The 17,613-nt window shown below is 40.8% G+C and overlaps 2 protein-coding genes across 8 annotated transcripts in view; one reads left to right on the top strand and one right to left on the bottom strand.

Moving 5' to 3' along the window:
- The window catches only part of tp53bp1 (tumor protein p53 binding protein, 1), a 92,638-nt gene extending 88,308 nt beyond the window's left edge, over nucleotides 1-4,330 (top strand). For all 6 annotated transcript variants that reach the window (XM_061815760.1, XM_061815758.1, XM_061815757.1 and 3 more), the window contains 6 exons: nucleotides 13-192; nucleotides 887-1,081; nucleotides 1,149-1,243; nucleotides 1,319-1,515; nucleotides 3,810-3,946; nucleotides 4,020-4,330. In XM_061815760.1, coding sequence (XP_061671744.1) covers nucleotides 13-192; nucleotides 887-1,081; nucleotides 1,149-1,243; nucleotides 1,319-1,515; nucleotides 3,810-3,946; nucleotides 4,020-4,219 — 1,004 coding nt within the window. In that variant the 3' untranslated portion in view covers nucleotides 4,220-4,330. The remainder of the gene's footprint in view (nucleotides 1-12; nucleotides 193-886; nucleotides 1,082-1,148; nucleotides 1,244-1,318; nucleotides 1,516-3,809; nucleotides 3,947-4,019) is intronic.
- A 137-nt stretch (nucleotides 4,331-4,467) lies between these two features.
- tubgcp4 (tubulin gamma complex component 4) overlaps nucleotides 4,468-17,613 on the bottom strand; it is a 71,552-nt gene continuing 58,406 nt past the window's right edge. For both annotated transcript variants that reach the window (XM_061815762.1, XM_061815763.1), the window contains 6 exons: nucleotides 16,318-16,462; nucleotides 6,618-6,795; nucleotides 5,969-6,103; nucleotides 5,770-5,886; nucleotides 4,981-5,120; nucleotides 4,468-4,668 (listed from right to left, as the gene is read on the bottom strand). In XM_061815762.1, coding sequence (XP_061671746.1) covers nucleotides 4,662-4,668; nucleotides 4,981-5,120; nucleotides 5,770-5,886; nucleotides 5,969-6,103; nucleotides 6,618-6,795; nucleotides 16,318-16,462 — 722 coding nt within the window. In that variant the 3' untranslated portion in view covers nucleotides 4,468-4,661. The remainder of the gene's footprint in view (nucleotides 4,669-4,980; nucleotides 5,121-5,769; nucleotides 5,887-5,968; nucleotides 6,104-6,617; nucleotides 6,796-16,317; nucleotides 16,463-17,613) is intronic.

Below are 17,613 nucleotides of genomic sequence, written 5' to 3'. Positions count from 1 at the left end.
CTTTTTGCGCAGATAATTTGGTGGAGGGCAAAAGGCGTCGCAGAGGACCCCCTGGGGGCTCGAACACTCCTGTCCACAGTTCCTCCAGCAGCCCACGTAACCCAGGCCCATCCACCAAGAGAAGGCTGAGGACGCTTGATAACGAGAACTCGCCAACCAAAAGAAGCCGCAGGGGTCCTCTTGCCAGAGCCGGTACAGGGACACTCTTACCAAAGGTTTAAATGTCTCATTGCGGTTGGGGGATGGCATGTCATGGTTTTATTTAAAACTTTTTTCAGTTTTTTTAAACATGTTTTTATTCCATTATTAACCATATTTATGATGAACCAGTTTTTAATCACTATTATGTCAAATGAAATAGTGATGTATAAACATGTTTTAACTGGTGTTTTAAAAATGAGTATGTAATGATATTGTATCAGTTTTAAACTTTGCACAGCTGTGCACTTTTTTTCCATTAAATGATTTTCAAATGAATGGTATGATGCTGGTTTCTCATGTGATTGTCAGATTTCATATCTGTGTTGGACGTGATTGTGTGTTTTGTGATGAGCGTAACTACTGAGACGTCAGTCATATCAACCCAAGTCCTTCCTCCCCATGCTGTTTGCGGGCTGTTGCTGAGGCTTATTTGGTAATGAAAAAAAGTGACACTTGTGGTGCTGTCCTGGTGGTGGTCCACAGGTAGAGGGAAGGTGGGAGTAAAGAAGAATGTTTGTAATGTCACCGGTTTTTCTTGCAGTGTTTGAGTATAATCATTACAATTTCATGTTAAACGTTGTTTAAAAGCACACCTTTGTTGAGTTTTTTTTTTTTTTTTCTTCCTCTTTCCAAATTGATCCTGTATAATACTGTTTAACATGGAATGCACTGTCTGGTCCTGCAGATCAGCGGGTCGGTGTGTGCAACACATCTGGCAGTGGCACAGATGTTGCCGCCCAGCCGTGTGATCCAGCTGAGACTCATGGCCCGATACCCGAGAACTCCTCTCTCTTCATGGGCTTTGCGTTCATGCTGACAGCCTCGTCTGAGAGGGACCGGCTGAACAATAAACTCACGAGTGTGGATGATGAGGACGATGGTGAGGCAGACTCTACTAAGTATCTCAGTTGTTTGCTTGTCATTTATTGTCTCCATATTACAAGCAGATTATGTGCAGACTGGCCCTTTTAACAAAGCATACACTCAGTCTCAGCTCCAGGCCGGTGGAGGCTTTGTTTTGCTGGACTTCAATGAAGAACAGGCAAGTGGACTCAGAATACAAACTGATGGTAATGAATTCTGTTAGAATTCATCCTCACCTTGGTCCTCTCCCCAGTGCAAAGCAGCCTACCAGAGTCTCCTTATCGTAGACCAGCACTGCCGTACCAGGAAGTACTTATTGTGTTTGGCCAGTGGTGTGCCATGTGTCTCCCATCTGTGGGTGCGAGACTGCTGCAACGACAACAAACTGCTCAACTATAGGAACTATCTTCTGCCTGCTGGGTTGGGACCAGATGACGTTATTGTTGAATGGTAAAAATAGTGTTGTGTTCTTTTTCACTTTTTTTTTTTTTTGATAATGTGTCCAGGCCAAGAGGTATAAAGCACTCCCTAATAATAATGCTCACTCCACCACACTTAATAGGGACAAAGCTTTGATGTTGTCCAGTACATTTTTTTAAATTCATTCATTCTCTCCAAACAACTACCGGTAAGCTATGATTTCATGTGCCAAAAATACAGTAGTTTGGCAGTTGTGTTGTGCAACATGCAAGCGCTCTTTTGCAAATTTTAAACCTGTATTTTTAAGTATAGCAATGGCTTACTCTGTGATGTTTTCCAGTAGCGTCCACACGAGTGAATGTTTAATTTATCGCAGATTTGTCAGTACAGATGCTAGGATACTGTTTTTTACCTTCTGGGAGTATCATTTTTACAGGATGATCCCAGGGAGAGAAACAGCAGTCCTGAATGTTCTCCATTTGTATGTCTTACAATGGACTAATGATGATCAATACATCAAGACTGAGATATTTTTCAGAGTCTGAATCAGAATAATCTGTATTCACCAAGGTTAACTGCAGTGGGTGCAGCAGGCACCTGTTACGCTCTTGAGGTGGTCCACCACAAGGCATTCAAAGGCCTTCATGAACACAGAAATCAAGGCGACAGACTTGTAGTTACTCAGATGCGAGATTGCAAGTTTCTTGGGGACCAGAATGATGATGAAGTGTTTGAAGCAGGGTGGTAAGTTGGACAGTTGCAGAGATCTGCTGAAGATCTTAGTGAAGACTGGAGCAAGTTGGTCCATGCAGATTTTGAGGCAGTTTAGGAACACAAAGTCTGGGAACGCCGCTTTGTTAATCGTTTGTTTGATGATCCGTCTCACGTTCCCTTCGTGGATGGTAAACGCAGAAGTCAAAGGTGTTGAAGTGGTCAGCTGCATGGTGGGTATATTGTGTGAAACTGTCCTTTTCAAAACTGCAGTAAAAGCTGTTCAGGTCGTGAACTAGCCCAGTGATTCCCAATCAGTGTGCTGTGGGACATTATTGTGCTTGAGGTGTGCCACAGGTAATTATCTAAGTTTACTTAATTGGTCATTCACAAAAAACAATGGATCTGGTTATCGATCCATGACAGAACAAATTAATGCTCTTCTATTAGCAGAAAGTACAGGTGTATCCATTTTTTTTAAGCTTTTTTAAGTTTGTAGGAGTGCCTTGAGATTTTTCAAATATCTGCCTTTGCCCAAAAAAGGTTGAAAATCACTGGGCTAGCCTACTATTCTCCAAGGTCGATTCAAAGCGATTTTAATGCATGACAGACTGATTGGGAGTTGGTAGAACTAAATTGTTTCTTGCAGTGTTTAATTTCTTCAGTCAGCTGCTTTCAAGTGTGATTACAAGGCCTTGTCCCCAATATGATATGGAACCTCTTTAGCCTGGTGAACCTGCCTAAAAGTTTGCCAGTAAAACCATGGGTAGTTGTTGTTGAACAAGCAAAGAGTTTTTTGGTACACGCTCCTCACAAACTGACATGATGTAATAGCATCGATATATTCATCTCGGCTGCAGCATTTTCAAAGACTCTAGTTTGTGAAGGTCAACACAGCTTTGAAGCAAGCAAGGCAAAAAAACATTTGCCTGTTTGGTCCACTTTATAATTGATTTTACTGAAGGCCTCGTGCATTTAAGTACTTGCTTGTATGTTGGTTTTAAGCTGTGATCAGAGGAGGCTAGGGAAGTGTGAGGAATGAGACAATGTGTTATTTACCATGGTACAGCAATGGTCTATAGTATTATTTTCCCTCGTCGGACAGTCTTTAGTGCTTTTATTTTGGGAGTTCGTGGTTGGGTTTAGCCTTGATAAGGTCTGAGAAGAATTATGTTTTTTTTTTCCTTAATCTTGTTTACTTGTTCGGCGAGGGGTAGCAGTGCTGCGTTCACCATCACCGAACAGGACGTGGGAAGCATCTTCAAACACTGACAACGATGAAAGGCACACTCAGGGGGCTACTCGCTTACAGTTCAAAAGCAGCTACTCTAAAAGCGTGGCTGGAGTGTCTGCGATGTTGTGATGTCTGTGTACCATTTTTCATTGGTATAGAAGTATATGCCACCATCTTATTGTTTTCCCCAACAATTTCACGACATTGCCCGCCAAGGGAAGTTCAACGCCGAGGGTTTCATACTTACTCATAAAGGCATCATTTGCAACTGTTTTTTTTTTTTTTTTTGGTTTGTTTTACTTGTTGCTTAGAATACAAAATAATTCAAGTAAAAGAAAATGTAACGATTCTCAAGTCATATTCCTCTCCCTCCCCCAAGGCATCCCCGCTGTTGTCCCTTCAAGGACCTGCATTTTTTGCTGGTATTTGAGAAGCCAGTGGAGCTTTGGGCGCAGCTTGTCACCATGGGTGGTGCTTCCTCTGTTCGACATTATTATGCTGAAAAGGACAGTTCTGGTAAAAGAAATTGACTGTTTCAATATTCTGCACTGAAAAAGTGATATATTTAGTTTTTCCCTCTCATATTTAGATGTTCCTGCAGGCAAGTATGATGTTGTGGTTTCAGACCATTCCTGCCCACCACTTCTAGAAAAAAATGTGATGACACTTGAAGTCCCTCTGGTATCTCCTGAGTGGCTCATCCAGAGTGTTATCTGTGGGGAGCGCCTTGGTTTCCAGAAAAAGCCTCAATATCACCACAACTACTACTCGATGATGATGTCGTCATAGTCATAAACCTGCAACCTGTCTTCATCCCTTGTCACTCTTGGTTGGTTGTGTTGCATGCCTTGACTGTACATGTTTTTATGAAAGAATAAATGGTGATCCTTGTTTCACTTTAATGGATTGGTTACATGTGAGGAGTTTATACAAAAAGGAATACCTACGGTCTAAATGTTCTATTGGCCAAATTATGAAAAGCTTTCCAAACAAACTTGTTGTATTAAGCCATGGAGAAGAAAAGGAGAAGCTGTCCTAGAGACTAGAGGTGGGCATGTTAACAGAGGAATCAAAGTATCTTCAGTTTCCATTGTGAGAAGTCCATGAGGGGAATATGATGCTATTTGAAATTTTTGTGCATCAGTGTTTCATGGATCATTTAAAAACAAACAAAGGGCCAAATCTTGATGGAAGAGTTCAGGGACTGCTAAATGGAAATCCTGTCCTCTTCTCAAACACTAAAAAAAAGGGACAAGCATGGAAAAAAAGACAGGTATTAACAGTGCATTCATATAACAAGGTAACTTTTTTCGAGGTGAAAATAAAATCTGAAACCGCCATCATATGTGATACGGTTTTTACAGTAGACACATCAGTGTCCCACTCCTGCAATAATGACTGCACTCAAATGTTCAGACAGTGTTTTTTTTCTACCAGTCTCCACAGTTTTCATTTTGCATTTTTTAACTAAAAGAGGCAGAAGCATAGGATGTAATATTGTTAAACTAATATTTAAACTAAGCAGACATTGGGAAAAAGGTGTAATTCACCTGCCCAGGGTGCCTCCAGCCTGGGTGTAGTACTTGTTATAGTCAAGTCGCAGAAGTAGCTGAGCAAGATCTGAGTTGATCTGATGATTCCTCACACTTGACAGGATTTTGAACAGTAGCGACGACTGACGTCTGAAGCCCTGGCAAACAGAATTTAGGAACATTACAATACCGTTTTTATCTCAAGTCTTTACTACTGTAATGATCTTCTTCCTGGACTCCCCAAAAGGAGAATTAAAACAGCTGCAGCTTATTGAGAATGCTGTGGCTCAGGTTAACTCCAATTCTAAAGTCCTAACAGTCATCTTTAGAATAGATTGTAAAGTTCTGCTACTGGTCTATAACTAAATGGTTTTAAGTCCTGAATACATGAAAGAAATGCTTGCGGAATACAAACCCTTTAGAGCTCTGCGATCGACTGACTCAGGTCAAATAGTGGAGCGCAGAGTCAAAAGCAAACATGGTGAAGTAGTATTTAGCTATTATGCTGCACATTAATGGAATAAGTTGACAACAGAGGTGAAGTTAGCCCCAAGTGAAGGTTCTTAAATCAGGGTTGAAAACTTCTTTTTTCTGATTCTTTCAGTAGTTCCAATTATATTTCTTGCACTGTACGTTGTTTTTAATTGTAGTTTTATTTAAAACGTGTTGTCATTTTTGTTTTGTTTTTCCATTTTAGATGTTTTCTCTCTTTGTATTTACATCCTTTTAATCATGTAAAGCACGTTGATTTACCCTGTGCATGAAATGTGCTATATGAATACATTTTGCTTTGCTTACTCAACCCACCGTGACGAGAATTTCAAGCTGAGCAGATCCCCTCTCATCCAAGGATGCCACACTTTGACAAACCAAAGAACAGAAATTCTGACAAAGCTCCAGGATCTCATTCAGGCAGTGGAAGACCTTAAAATGGAAACATTAGGACTGGCGTAACATCACAGGTTCTATATTAGTTCCATATTTAAAGTGCCGTTCAATTCCATACTGGCTTCAGGAGGATGAAGGACTGGGCGAGCAGGTTGCTGAGGAAATGGTCATGGGCTAGTCTGATGCTCTCAAAATCTCTGGTGGAGTTGATCTGCTGAAGCAGCTGAGAGAACTGCGACTCCAACACATCCACCTGCAGACATAGCAAAGCAGTGGTGATACTCTTGAGTGATCCTGAGAGAGGGCTTAGAGAATTAGTTATTTTCAGCACCCATGCCATGGCTCAACACCAAGAAAAAAAAAAAATAGTCCATCTGTTTCTGTACTGCATATTCTCACTACAGTTGTCAACGTGCTGGTACCTATCTCACCTAACTGGGCTACAGGTGGGGGACTTGTCACCAGCCAATCACACAGCACGCAGAAACATTCACATGTTGACACGGGTAATTTTGAGTCTTCAATCACCTTACCAAATTGGTTTGGAGGATCTGGAAACAAACTGGAGTTTTAGAGAAAACCCATGCAGGCATGGGGAGAACATGTACACTTTACACAAGGGAGGCCAGATTTTAACCTGGGTCCTCTGAACTGTGAGACAGATGTGCGAAACAGTCATGTATTGTACTGCCCCGCTCAAAAAACAATGTTTGAAGGGTGAAATGGTTTCCCCATAGTTGATCGGGAAAACAAGATGAGCTTGTTACCTGCAGATAGTACTGCAAGTTATCAATCAGAAAAGCCATGTGGTTACGTAGCCTCCACTTGATAGCATCTGTCTGGCTAGACTTGAGATGTTTCCTCTGCATCTGCAAAGCCCAGCAGTGCTGCAGCTGTGACTGCACCCGCCGGACACTCAGGAGGTACCTGAACACGATGTTGTATCTGACCAGAGGAGAACACAATGCTTAACTAACAGAAAGTCTATTATATTTACCACAAACCCAAATTCAAAAGATGTTGAGTTGTATAAAATGTAAAAAAACAATACAATGATTTGCATATTCCTTTGCAAACTGTATTCAAGTTAATTCACTACAAAGATATTTAATGTTCAAACAATATTTATTTTGTGTGTGCAAATATTCTCATGGAATTTGATGCCTGAAACGCATTCCAAAAAAAGCTGGGACAGGCAACAAAAAACGGGGAAAGTTAAGGAATCCTCAAAAAACACTGGTTTGACACATTCCACAGGCAAACAGGTTAACTGGAAATGGGTGAGAGTCATGATTGGTATACAAAACCCAATTCCAATGAAGTTGGGATGTTGTGTTAAACCAATAGAGCGATTTGCACATTATGTTCAAGATATTTAATTAAATATACTACAAAGACAATACATTTAATATTCAAACTTATTAACATCGTTTTTAGCAAATAATCTAACTTTGAATTTTACGGCTCCAAAGGGACAGGGTCATGTTTACCGCGGTGTTACATCACCTTTTCTTTGGAGTCATATTTTACACTTCATAATGTGCCACACATTTTCAATGGGAGACAGGTCTGGACTGCAGGCAGAACTCTTTTACTATGAAGCCACACTGTTGTAACATGCAGAATGTGGTTTGGCGCTGTCGGCTGAAATAAGAAGGGGCATCCGTGAAAAAGACATTGCTAGGCATGCAAAGGGGGGTGAGCCATCCTTTGGGCACAATTTTTTTTTCATTATAAAACACTGCTAAATGGTGAACACTCTGGTTACTACTAACAGTGTAAATACTGGGAAAACATTTTGAAAACTTAAAATGAGTCTTCAGACATAAAAATGTAGACTGACTGACATTTATCAAATAAATAGGCTAGTGCTCTTACAAGTCATACTTCAGAAATAAGTACACAAGTAATTTGTTTATATATATATATATATATATATATATATATATATATATGAGAAAGGGATCACAAAATATAAAAGTGAGCGATAAAATGCATGATCGACAGGACCAGTGCCTAATCGTATTAACAGTTGTCAATTATATAATATTTGAGAAATTTATGTCCAACTTACCTTTGTGTTACCTGGTTTGGATATGCTCCTGGATATTTTTTGCTCCTATCGGAACACAGAGTGCAGAGCACTTTGCCGGGAACGTCCACTTTTTGTATGTGTTAGGACTTAGAGATGATGATATAGTTTTGGTTCCCATCTACTCGGTTACACTTTTTCAAGCCATGCCCATCTGAAACAGTTTTTTACCCCGTGGTTTTTATCAATTTCCCTGGCACGATCTTCATCTTTTCGCTCCAAGACGTTCGCCATACTAGGAAACGTGCAGACCGCTCGATAACATATGCGTACGTCTGTCTATGAGTTATACATATAATGTAACAAATAGAATGTTTCTCGAAGAAATCTTAATGTCAGAGTGAAAATACCGATGAAATATCGCCAAGATGCTGCTGGAAATCGGAATGTTGTCGTTATTATAAATACCAGATTTAAAGCAAACAGATAGCAATGGCGTTTTCCGCTGTCACAGCTGTGACTAATTTCGCGACGAGCGTTGGTGATAGATGCTGGCGGCCGGTCTTGATCACAACCTCGCCCCACATCAAGCCGTACAACCCCTCCCACCCCAAATTTTCTCAACGAATGTACATCTTTCACAACAATGACATTTTCAGCTGAAAAAACTTAGAAATCCGCGGAACATTCTCATCCCTGATTTAAGTTCTTTTCAGCTTGATATCACAAACAGATGGGTGGATATTCTCCATCAGGATTTTTTGTTGAGAGCAGAAATCATGAGTCCATTAATCACAGCAAGTCTTCAAGATCCTTAAACAGCAAAATAGCTCCGCACAATGACACCATCACCACCACATTTTTCTGCTGGTATGATGTTATTTTTCTGAAATGTGGTGTTACTTATATGCCAGATCTACTGAGACACACACCTTCCAAAAGGTTCTACTTTTGTCTCAGCAGACCACAGAGTGTTGGGGATCATCTAGATGTCTTTTGACAAATCTATGAGGAGCCTTAACACTCTATTTGCTCACCAGAAGTTTTCATCTTGGAACTCTCACATGCAGCCCATTTCTACCCAGTCTCTTTCTTATAGTGGAATCATGAACACTGACCTTAACTGAGGCAAGGGAGGCCTACAGTTCCTTGGACGCTGTTGTGAGGTTTTTGTGACATCTTGGACAACTTGTTGCTGAGCTCTTGGGGTAATTATGGTCATCCGGCCACTCGGGGGAAGATTCACTACGATTCTCTGTTTTCGCCGTTTGTGGATAATGGCTCTCACTTTGGTTTGGTCTAGTCCCAAAGCATTAGAAATGGCTTTAAAATGTTTCCCCACACAGAGATACTTTACTTTACTTTATTTCTCATTTGTTCCTGAATTTCTTGAGTTCTCAAATGATGTCTAGCTTTAGAAGATCTTTTGGTCTACTTCACTTTGTCAGGCAGATCCTACTTATGGTGAGGGAAATAAGTATTTGAACACCCTGTAATTTTGCACGTTCTCCCAACCAATTTAAAGTCATGGAGGGCCCTGAAATTTCCATCTCAGGTGCATGTTCACTGTGAGTGACAATCAAAAACAAAAAAAAAAAAACAAACTTGAGCATCTTTGAACACATGTGAGAATCACAAGTACAGGTACAAGTAGCCCATGTTTGCAATTACTGAGGTCAAGCGTTTCCTGTAGTTTTTCACCAGGTTTGTACACTGTTGTCCTGACTGTGCTTTGGAGCACTGTCAATTTGGAAGACTCAGCCACGACCCATCTTCAATCCTTCTTCAGGTCAAATTAAAATTTGTGCTGATTGACAGGCGTTCAAATACTAAGCATATTTTCAGGACGATATACAGCTACTTTTTTCGGGCCCCGTGAACCCCGCGGCCTGTTTTCAGATGTGGTAATGTTGGGGGTTTTTTCGCTAGGAGCTATGAGTTTAAAAATACAACGAAAACCTGTTCAAATTAAATGGTTCTAACATTCCCATCCCCAACAATGGACTCGGGTTTGGCCATGCGCAGTCTTCACATGTATAGAAGAAGAAGGAGACTTTAAGGTCTAATCTAGAGGAAATGTATTTGATTTGTCTATCATACGAATGAGGCTAAAATTTCATTTAAAAATATTTTTAAAATTCTAAACAACAGAAATGAAATAAATTAGCATCAAAATCAGTCTCAAGATTTTGTTCGAAATGTCGCTCAGATTCGGCAAGTTCTGGTTCTCCGGAATCTCACGTTGACATCCAGGCAACATTTAGCCAGAGGGTGAAAAAGCTAGCTGACCCAAAAAAATTAAGGGCTTTTTAGGGGTACCGGTTTTTTGCTACAGCTGTTCGATTAAAACCGGTTATGAAAGTAAGCGTTTTTTTTTGCGATCCCTAGTGCACATGCACTGCTAGTACCACTGCCAGAAGTTGATGCCTCACTATCTTTATATTTTAGAAACAGATTCATACCGACGGAAGATGATAGAGTCTTCGCCAAATCAGCGTGTCTCCTGTTTTTCCGGTGGGACTCCAGCGCTTTGACGCCCATCTTTCCAAGCTGGTAACTCTGCTTGCACAGATGGCAGTAAAACGTGCCGATCTTTTGGATCTCGACGAACCCAGGTCCCAAACTCCTTACTTTCAACGAAAGCTTCTTGAAAAATGCACTTCCCCGTGATACAAGTTGGATCGATGAAAGAACTACGCTACTTCGTAACGAAGACAAAGTGAAATGCCTACTCACGGAAACAAACAATGGAATATCGACAAGATGGCGACTAGTTGTCAACACGGTGACTTCCGTTGACAATTTCCGGCTCATTTGGGCGCCAGACGGATCGCTATTTATTTTTATTTTTATTTATTTTTTGGGGAGAATTTTGGGGGTAGAGTTCCTCCCTTTGATTTTTTTTTTTTAATTTAAGGCCTTTTTAGGGGCTTGACCGGTTTTCACGGATTTTAAGGACTTTTAGGAGCCCCTAAATGCACCTTCGAAAATTTTGGGGTTTTTAGGGACTTTTAGGGCCGCGTGCGAACCCTACTAGCAAAGATGGTGAAGAAGTGTGTTGCCTACGGCTGTTCTGCGACAAACGCTGACGGAGTCAGCTTACATGAATGGCCGGAAAACGAACGGATAGGCAAGATATGGACCAGGTTTGTGAAGACAAAGCGGGCGCATTGGAGTGACAAGTCAAAGTCCACAGTATTATGTTCCAAGCATTTCACGGAGGACTGATTTGAAAACACCGTAGAGCATTCACTTGGCTAGCAAGTAAGTACGTCCGTGTTCAATTGTTTAGTATTGACAAGTATCTACCTCGTTTTCAATGTAAGTACAATATGATGTTTAGAACGTGACGAAATTTGGACACTGTATAAAGTTAGTGTACTGTTGACACTGAGGTCTTCCTCAAATTCGACGACAGCAGTGTGTCCTCTCAAGTGCATTATAATACAGGCTAAATGCATGTAAATAACGCGAAGAATACGCTATAAACAATGGACATGACTCTGATCTGACAAAATATTCGAAATTGAATATATGGATGAAATGTTTTTTGTTTTATCTTGCAGAAAGCCAAGGTTACTACCGTGTGCTTGTCCAATTATCCACTCGTGGATTTCACCAGGCAATGAGAAATGTAACCCTAAACCTAAAAGACAAGCTTATGAAAAACGAAATTTTGAAATGATAGCAGTGGCAAGTTCGCTGAAGTTTAGATTATTTGCTTGTTTTTCAGAATAAAAAAAAAAATTATGCATAATTCACTTGCTTACTGCCATGGTCATATTCACAATTGTCCGTTTAAACCCATTATCAGAAGTTGTGTATCAGATGTAGTGTCAAGTGAGTAGAAAGAGCTGGCAGACATCATTGAAAGTGCCTATTTGAGTAAAGATATGATGAAGCTATCACCACTGGGATAGACATCCAGTATCGAGGGATACCACAGTGTTGTGAACCACTTTGCTCCCAAGATGTATCACTTTAGATATGATGGGATGAGAAACAGTTGAATGATAATTACCGAATTAGTCTATAAGACATCAGTTAACTTTCAATTTTATGTTGATCGATTACGCTTAGCAGCACTTCATTTCAAGGAGAATGCTCAACGGGCTCAAGCAAAAGAGAAATCTGGCAATTTGATGTTCAACATAACCTTGCCAAAGTCAAAACAAGGGCATCACACGGTGAAAAAGAAAATGCAAGATTGTACATTTGGTGAGGCCCTGCCCTCCATCCCACAAAAAAAAAAAAAAGAAAGCAGAACGACACAAAGAAAAAACATATCAAAGTATAATATCGTAAGTATAATTACTCTGCAATAATATTAAACCTGTTAAATTCAGGCTAAAACTCAGTTGTTGTCACAAAGAAAACTGTCACAATGTAAACTCTCAAAATGTAAAATAAAAACATTTATGACGTAAAGTTTATGTCAGGGCCACTCGAACAGCTTGACAAAAATTTGACGTGGTCAAATGATTCATCCACGGAAGTAGAATTCCTTTGAACGCCAACAAGGGAAGTAACCTCGTTTTCAGAAAGACTTTCACTATGAGGCTTGCCACTTGCACATATAACCTATAGGATGAAGGCGTAAACCAAGACAGCAGTATCTGTGTATGTATGAAGTAATGTATTTTCCATGTTTCAGGGTATGTGGAATGCCTGTTACAAGAGCTCCAGACCCTCTTTGTGGATGAGGACCTAACGACTTTCTCTGCTGACCGCCGAGCACCACCACCCCTCAGCAGCCAGCACACAAAACCAAACAAAGACTTGGCTACTTGGGATCATTTTTCAAGACTTTCAAATCAAAGCTGTTGAAATGAAATGTGGAGAAAAAGCAGGAAGTGACATTATTAGCAGACGCCCACTCAGGCGGGTTCGTGTGTTTGTACCAGTTTTACCTGCTTGAAGGTAGCTCTTTGTTCCTTTGTATTAGCCAAAATGCCAGCTCATTGTTTTGCTGGATATTGCCTGAACACGGGAGGATGGATTCACTCTTCATACTTTCCAAAAGACCTGGTTCGTCGTGAAAAATGGATTCCACAGGTGCAAAGGACGAGAGCTTTCTGGGTTCCAAATGAAAGAGAGATGTGTATAGAGCTATTAAAAAAAAAATAGTTGTGTGGGCGGCAGCGATGTTCCTCGCTGTCGGGGGTGTTGTTCATTGTCGACGGTTCATCGTCACAGTTGTCGGCGTTGTTCATCCGTTGGCGTTGTTCATCCCCAATGCCGGCAGCGTTGTTCATCTCGGCTGGGCGGCGGCGTTGTCGTCGCTCGCGGCTGAGAATGCTACATACTGTCATACTGTCCCGGAGTCTGTTGTGACAGAACTGTGCTGCATATCATCGAAATATGGCTTGAAACAATCTGGTAATATTGTCCCGGTCACTTCACTCGACTGAGAGATCTCCTCTTCTTCGAAAAGAGATTCAGTGTCGGAAGGGGCGTCGTAAAAATCCGAAAATTTTTGTTGTTCCTCTCCCATAGCAGGTGCCACTACGTGTTTTCAATGGTGAATGTCCCACTGTGATGTCTGCTGATGACGTTGCAGATAATATGGCTACCACTTGGATGTCAAGTGAGTCTTCCGCAACTTTGCACATGGATGACATGTTTTCTGCTTATATTTATTTTTTCATATAGACGAAGTGAATAATGTTATACAGTGAAGAAAATAAGTATTTGAACACCCTTCTATATTGCAAGTTCTACCACTTAGAAATCATGGAGGGGTCTGAAATTTTCATTGTGGGTGCATGTCCGCTGTGAAAGAGATGATGATCCAAAAAGAAAAATCGAGAAATCACAATGTATTATTTTTTACGATTTATGTGTGATACAGCTGCAAATAAGTATTTGAACACCTGTCTATCAGCTAGAATTCTGACCCTCAAAGACCTGTTAGTCCGCCTTTAAAAGTCCACCTCCACTCCATGTGTTATCCTCAATCAGATGCACCTGTGTGAGATCGTTACTTGCATAAAGTCACCTGTCCACCCCATAAAATCAGTAAGACTCAAACTTGTAACATGGCCAAGACCAAATATTTGTCCAAAGACACCAGAGACAAAATTGTACAACTCCACACGGCTGGAAAGGGGTACCGAGAAATTGCCAAGCAGCTTGGTGAAAAAAGGTCCACTGTTGGAGCAATCATTAGAAAATGGAAGAAGCAAAACGTGATGGTCAATCCCAATCGGAGTGGAGCCCCATGCAAGATATCACCTCGTGGGGTGTCAATGATCCTTAGAAAGGTGCACATGTCAAGGCCCGTCTTAAGTTTGCCAATGACCATTTGGATGATACAGAGGAGTCATGGGAGAAAGTGTTGTGGCCAGATGAGACCAAAATTGAACTTTTTGGTCATAATTCCACTAACAGTGTTTGGAGGAAGACGAATGATGAGTTCCATCCCAAGAACACCATCCCTACTGTGAAGCATGGGGGTGGTAGCATGATGCTTTGGGGGTGTTTTTCTGCAAATGGGACAGGAAGATTGCACTGTATTAAGGAGAGGATTACGGCGGCCATGTATTGTGAGATTTTAGGGAACCAGCTCTTTCCCTCAGTCAGAGCATTCAAGGTTCTGGCGTGGCCGCGCCAGTTTCCAGACCTAAACCCAATAGAAAATATTTGGAGGGAGAAGAAACTCTGTGCTTCTCAGTGACAGCCCAGAAACCTGTCTGATCGAGAAAAGATGTGTCGAGGAGTTGGCCAAAATCCCTCCTCCAGTGTTTGCAAACCTGGTGAACAACTACAGGAAACGTTTGACCTCTGTAATTGCAAAAAAGGCTGCTATGCCAAATATTAACATTAGTTTTCTCAGGTGTTCAAATACTTATCTGCAGCTGTATCACAGAACTCGTTAAAAAAAAAAATCATACATTGTGATTTCTGGATTTTTCTTTTTAGATTATCTCTCTCACAGTGGACATGCACCTACGATGAAAATTTCAGACCCCTCCATGATTTCTAAGTGGGAGAACTTGCAAAATAGGAGGGTGTTCAAATACTTATTTTCTTCACTGTATGTATTTTTCATTACAATATCTAGGCATGTCAGTGGGCCTTTAACTTTCAATGTTTCCTGAAGTACCAATCCAAGGATGTTTGTCTTTGATGGTTTTTAATAATCTAGTGGAAATTTGTAAGCCAAATGGCATCGAAGTGAGCAAATGCCCGACTAGTTTACACATTTTTCGAGTTAACACGAGGTCCTCGTGGTGAACCAACTTGTCGATGTCCTCACGTCTCCGTCGAAAGATCCTTATGGTGAACCAACTCGTCGCATTTCCCAGTGAAACAATTTCCACAACTTCAGGTTCAACCTCCACTTCAAACCTTTAGAGTCAAGCAGCAACAGTATGAGGCCACATGGCAGCAGCATGATTGGACTTGCCATTAATTTCTTGGGGCCTATGGTGAAAAAAGATGAATAAATCCACGAAGAAGTTGTCGAGTGTGTGCAACCGAATGACAATGGATTTGGTCACGATGACGAACATACAGGAAGTGGGTCACGGATAAAGACTGATGCCCCCCCCCCCCAAAAAAAAAGATTGATCGCTCCGAGCCAATGGAGGGATGTGATGCTAAGTGCTAGCCAATAGGTAGAGCTGCTCTACTGCGCCACACATACCAAGAGACAATATATGCATCATGGCTAAAGATTGAGAACTCTTCTAGCCAATGTGATGCCAGGAAAGAGCTCCAGCGGTAGCCAATGGGAGAGCACCTCTATCGCACCGCTTTCAAACGAAGATACATTACAAGATGTTTACGTTCGGTTGAATCCAGTGCCATTTTTTTTCTTTCGAAGAGACAATATTTTCTGGGGAGGCTCTTCATAAACTGAATCTTTTGTGAGTAGAATGTTCTGTAAGTAGCAGTATTGCTGTATTCTAAAATAAATCATAAATTGTGATTAATAGATTTTTTTTTTTAAATTGTCTCACAGTCGACAAGCACCTAAAATGAAAATTTCAGACCCCTTCATGATTTCAAAGTGGGAGAACTTTCAAGATCGCAGGGTGTTCAAATAATTATTTTCCTCACTGTAAGTGATTTCTTGATTGAGAAGAGGTGTGGCAGGATCAGGCCTGGGTGTGGCAAAAGAAATTGAACTCAAGTATGATAAACCAGAATTAACAGGAGGTGGGAGACTGGGTAAAAATCACTTTCACACTGCTAGGTTTAGGGTTTTTTTCTTTGACTTATTCAAACTTGCCTGACGATAGGAAACATCTAAGTGTGACAATTGTGCCATAATATAGGAAATCGGGAAGGGGCAAACACAAACGTTGGTAGGTTGAAAAGGATTTGCAAATCACTAAATTCCATTTTTGTTTACATTTTATGTCATCGCAACTTAATTGGAATTGGAGTTTGTATTTGAAACTGAATAAGATAAAAAGATGGGTACTCACTTTTCCAAAACAGCGGGAGTAAAAAGGATGTGCAGTGGCCACTGAGCCTTGTAGATGAGGCCGAGAGCAGCCCAGCCAGTGGGAGGCACTTCACGAGGGGAGAAGTCTTGTGGAGGAGTGGTTCCGTCTCTGGAGCCCACCATCTCTGAAAAAATAAAACCATGATACAGGGACAGTCACAGATGAGAATTTTTTTTGGAGCCTAATATATATATATATATGCACACACACACGTACACGCACATGAGTAGTGGTGACGGAAAGTATTCAGACCCCTTACATTTTTCTGTGTTATATTGCAACCATTTGTTAAAATCATTTATGTTTGTTATTTTCCTCAATGTACAAACAACACTCCATATTGACAGAAAAATACAGAATTTTTGATAATTTAATAAATATTCCTCCGGAACACCCAACAAGATTTAAGAAGATGAGGACGATCAGTGATGAAGTAATTTTTTTTAATATGATCAACGACGGCAGAAGTTATGCTTTTGTGCTTTGCCATTATGGCGTGAATGAATCCATGGTGCGCTACATAAAATCCGTCAAACTGCTGAAATAACTTTTAAAAAGGAAGTGAAACTTGCGGTGATTGCAGAAAAACGGCTCAGTGATGATGATGAAGAGGCTGAAGGAAGTGCTGACGCACCTCAAGCTGCGAGGAGGGATTCAGCCCCTCAAGGATGAGGCTTTTCAACAAGCAAAGATCGGTTTGAAAAATTCCAAAAGCGTTACGCCTTCAGAAGTGTGCCTATGTATGGGGAGCCTTCCTCCACCGAAAACGATGCTGCTTGTTATGTGGAAGAAGAGTTTGCACAAGACATCGACAACAATATAGTATGAGCTATCTATTTTGACAATAGTGTTGACGGGGTTATGTCCTTGTACATGGGAAATTTGAAGCACAAGGAAAAACAAAGATAACACCATGTTTTTCTCAAAGATAAAAACCTCAGTTACACAGTCAGCACTGTTGGATTAATTGGACAGAAAGTTATCTCATATTTGCTCTCTTGTTTTGTTTTTAGTATTGATCCTATAGAGCTTGTGCACCGACGTCACCGAAATCACCTGACTGGCCATATTGGCGGTCTAGCAAAGCATTCTTAAATGCTAAATCAGTTGGAGACAACATGAAAATATGTCTTATAGCACGACGCCCAGAGTTTTGTCTGATACCGTTAAGCATTTAGAAGGTGATAATAAATGAAGGTATGTGGAAAAATGAGAGACGACCCATAAATTAATGCCGAAGTTGATGTTTTCACCTATAAGAAAGTGGACTATTAA

Source organism: Syngnathoides biaculeatus, chromosome 3 (genome assembly GCF_019802595.1).
Source record: "Syngnathoides biaculeatus isolate LvHL_M chromosome 3, ASM1980259v1, whole genome shotgun sequence".
In the NCBI taxonomy this organism is placed as follows: Eukaryota; Metazoa; Chordata; class Actinopteri; order Syngnathiformes; family Syngnathidae; genus Syngnathoides; species Syngnathoides biaculeatus.
The sequence above is the reverse complement of the archived record's forward strand: the minus strand, read 5'-3'. Positions and strand labels throughout refer to the sequence as shown.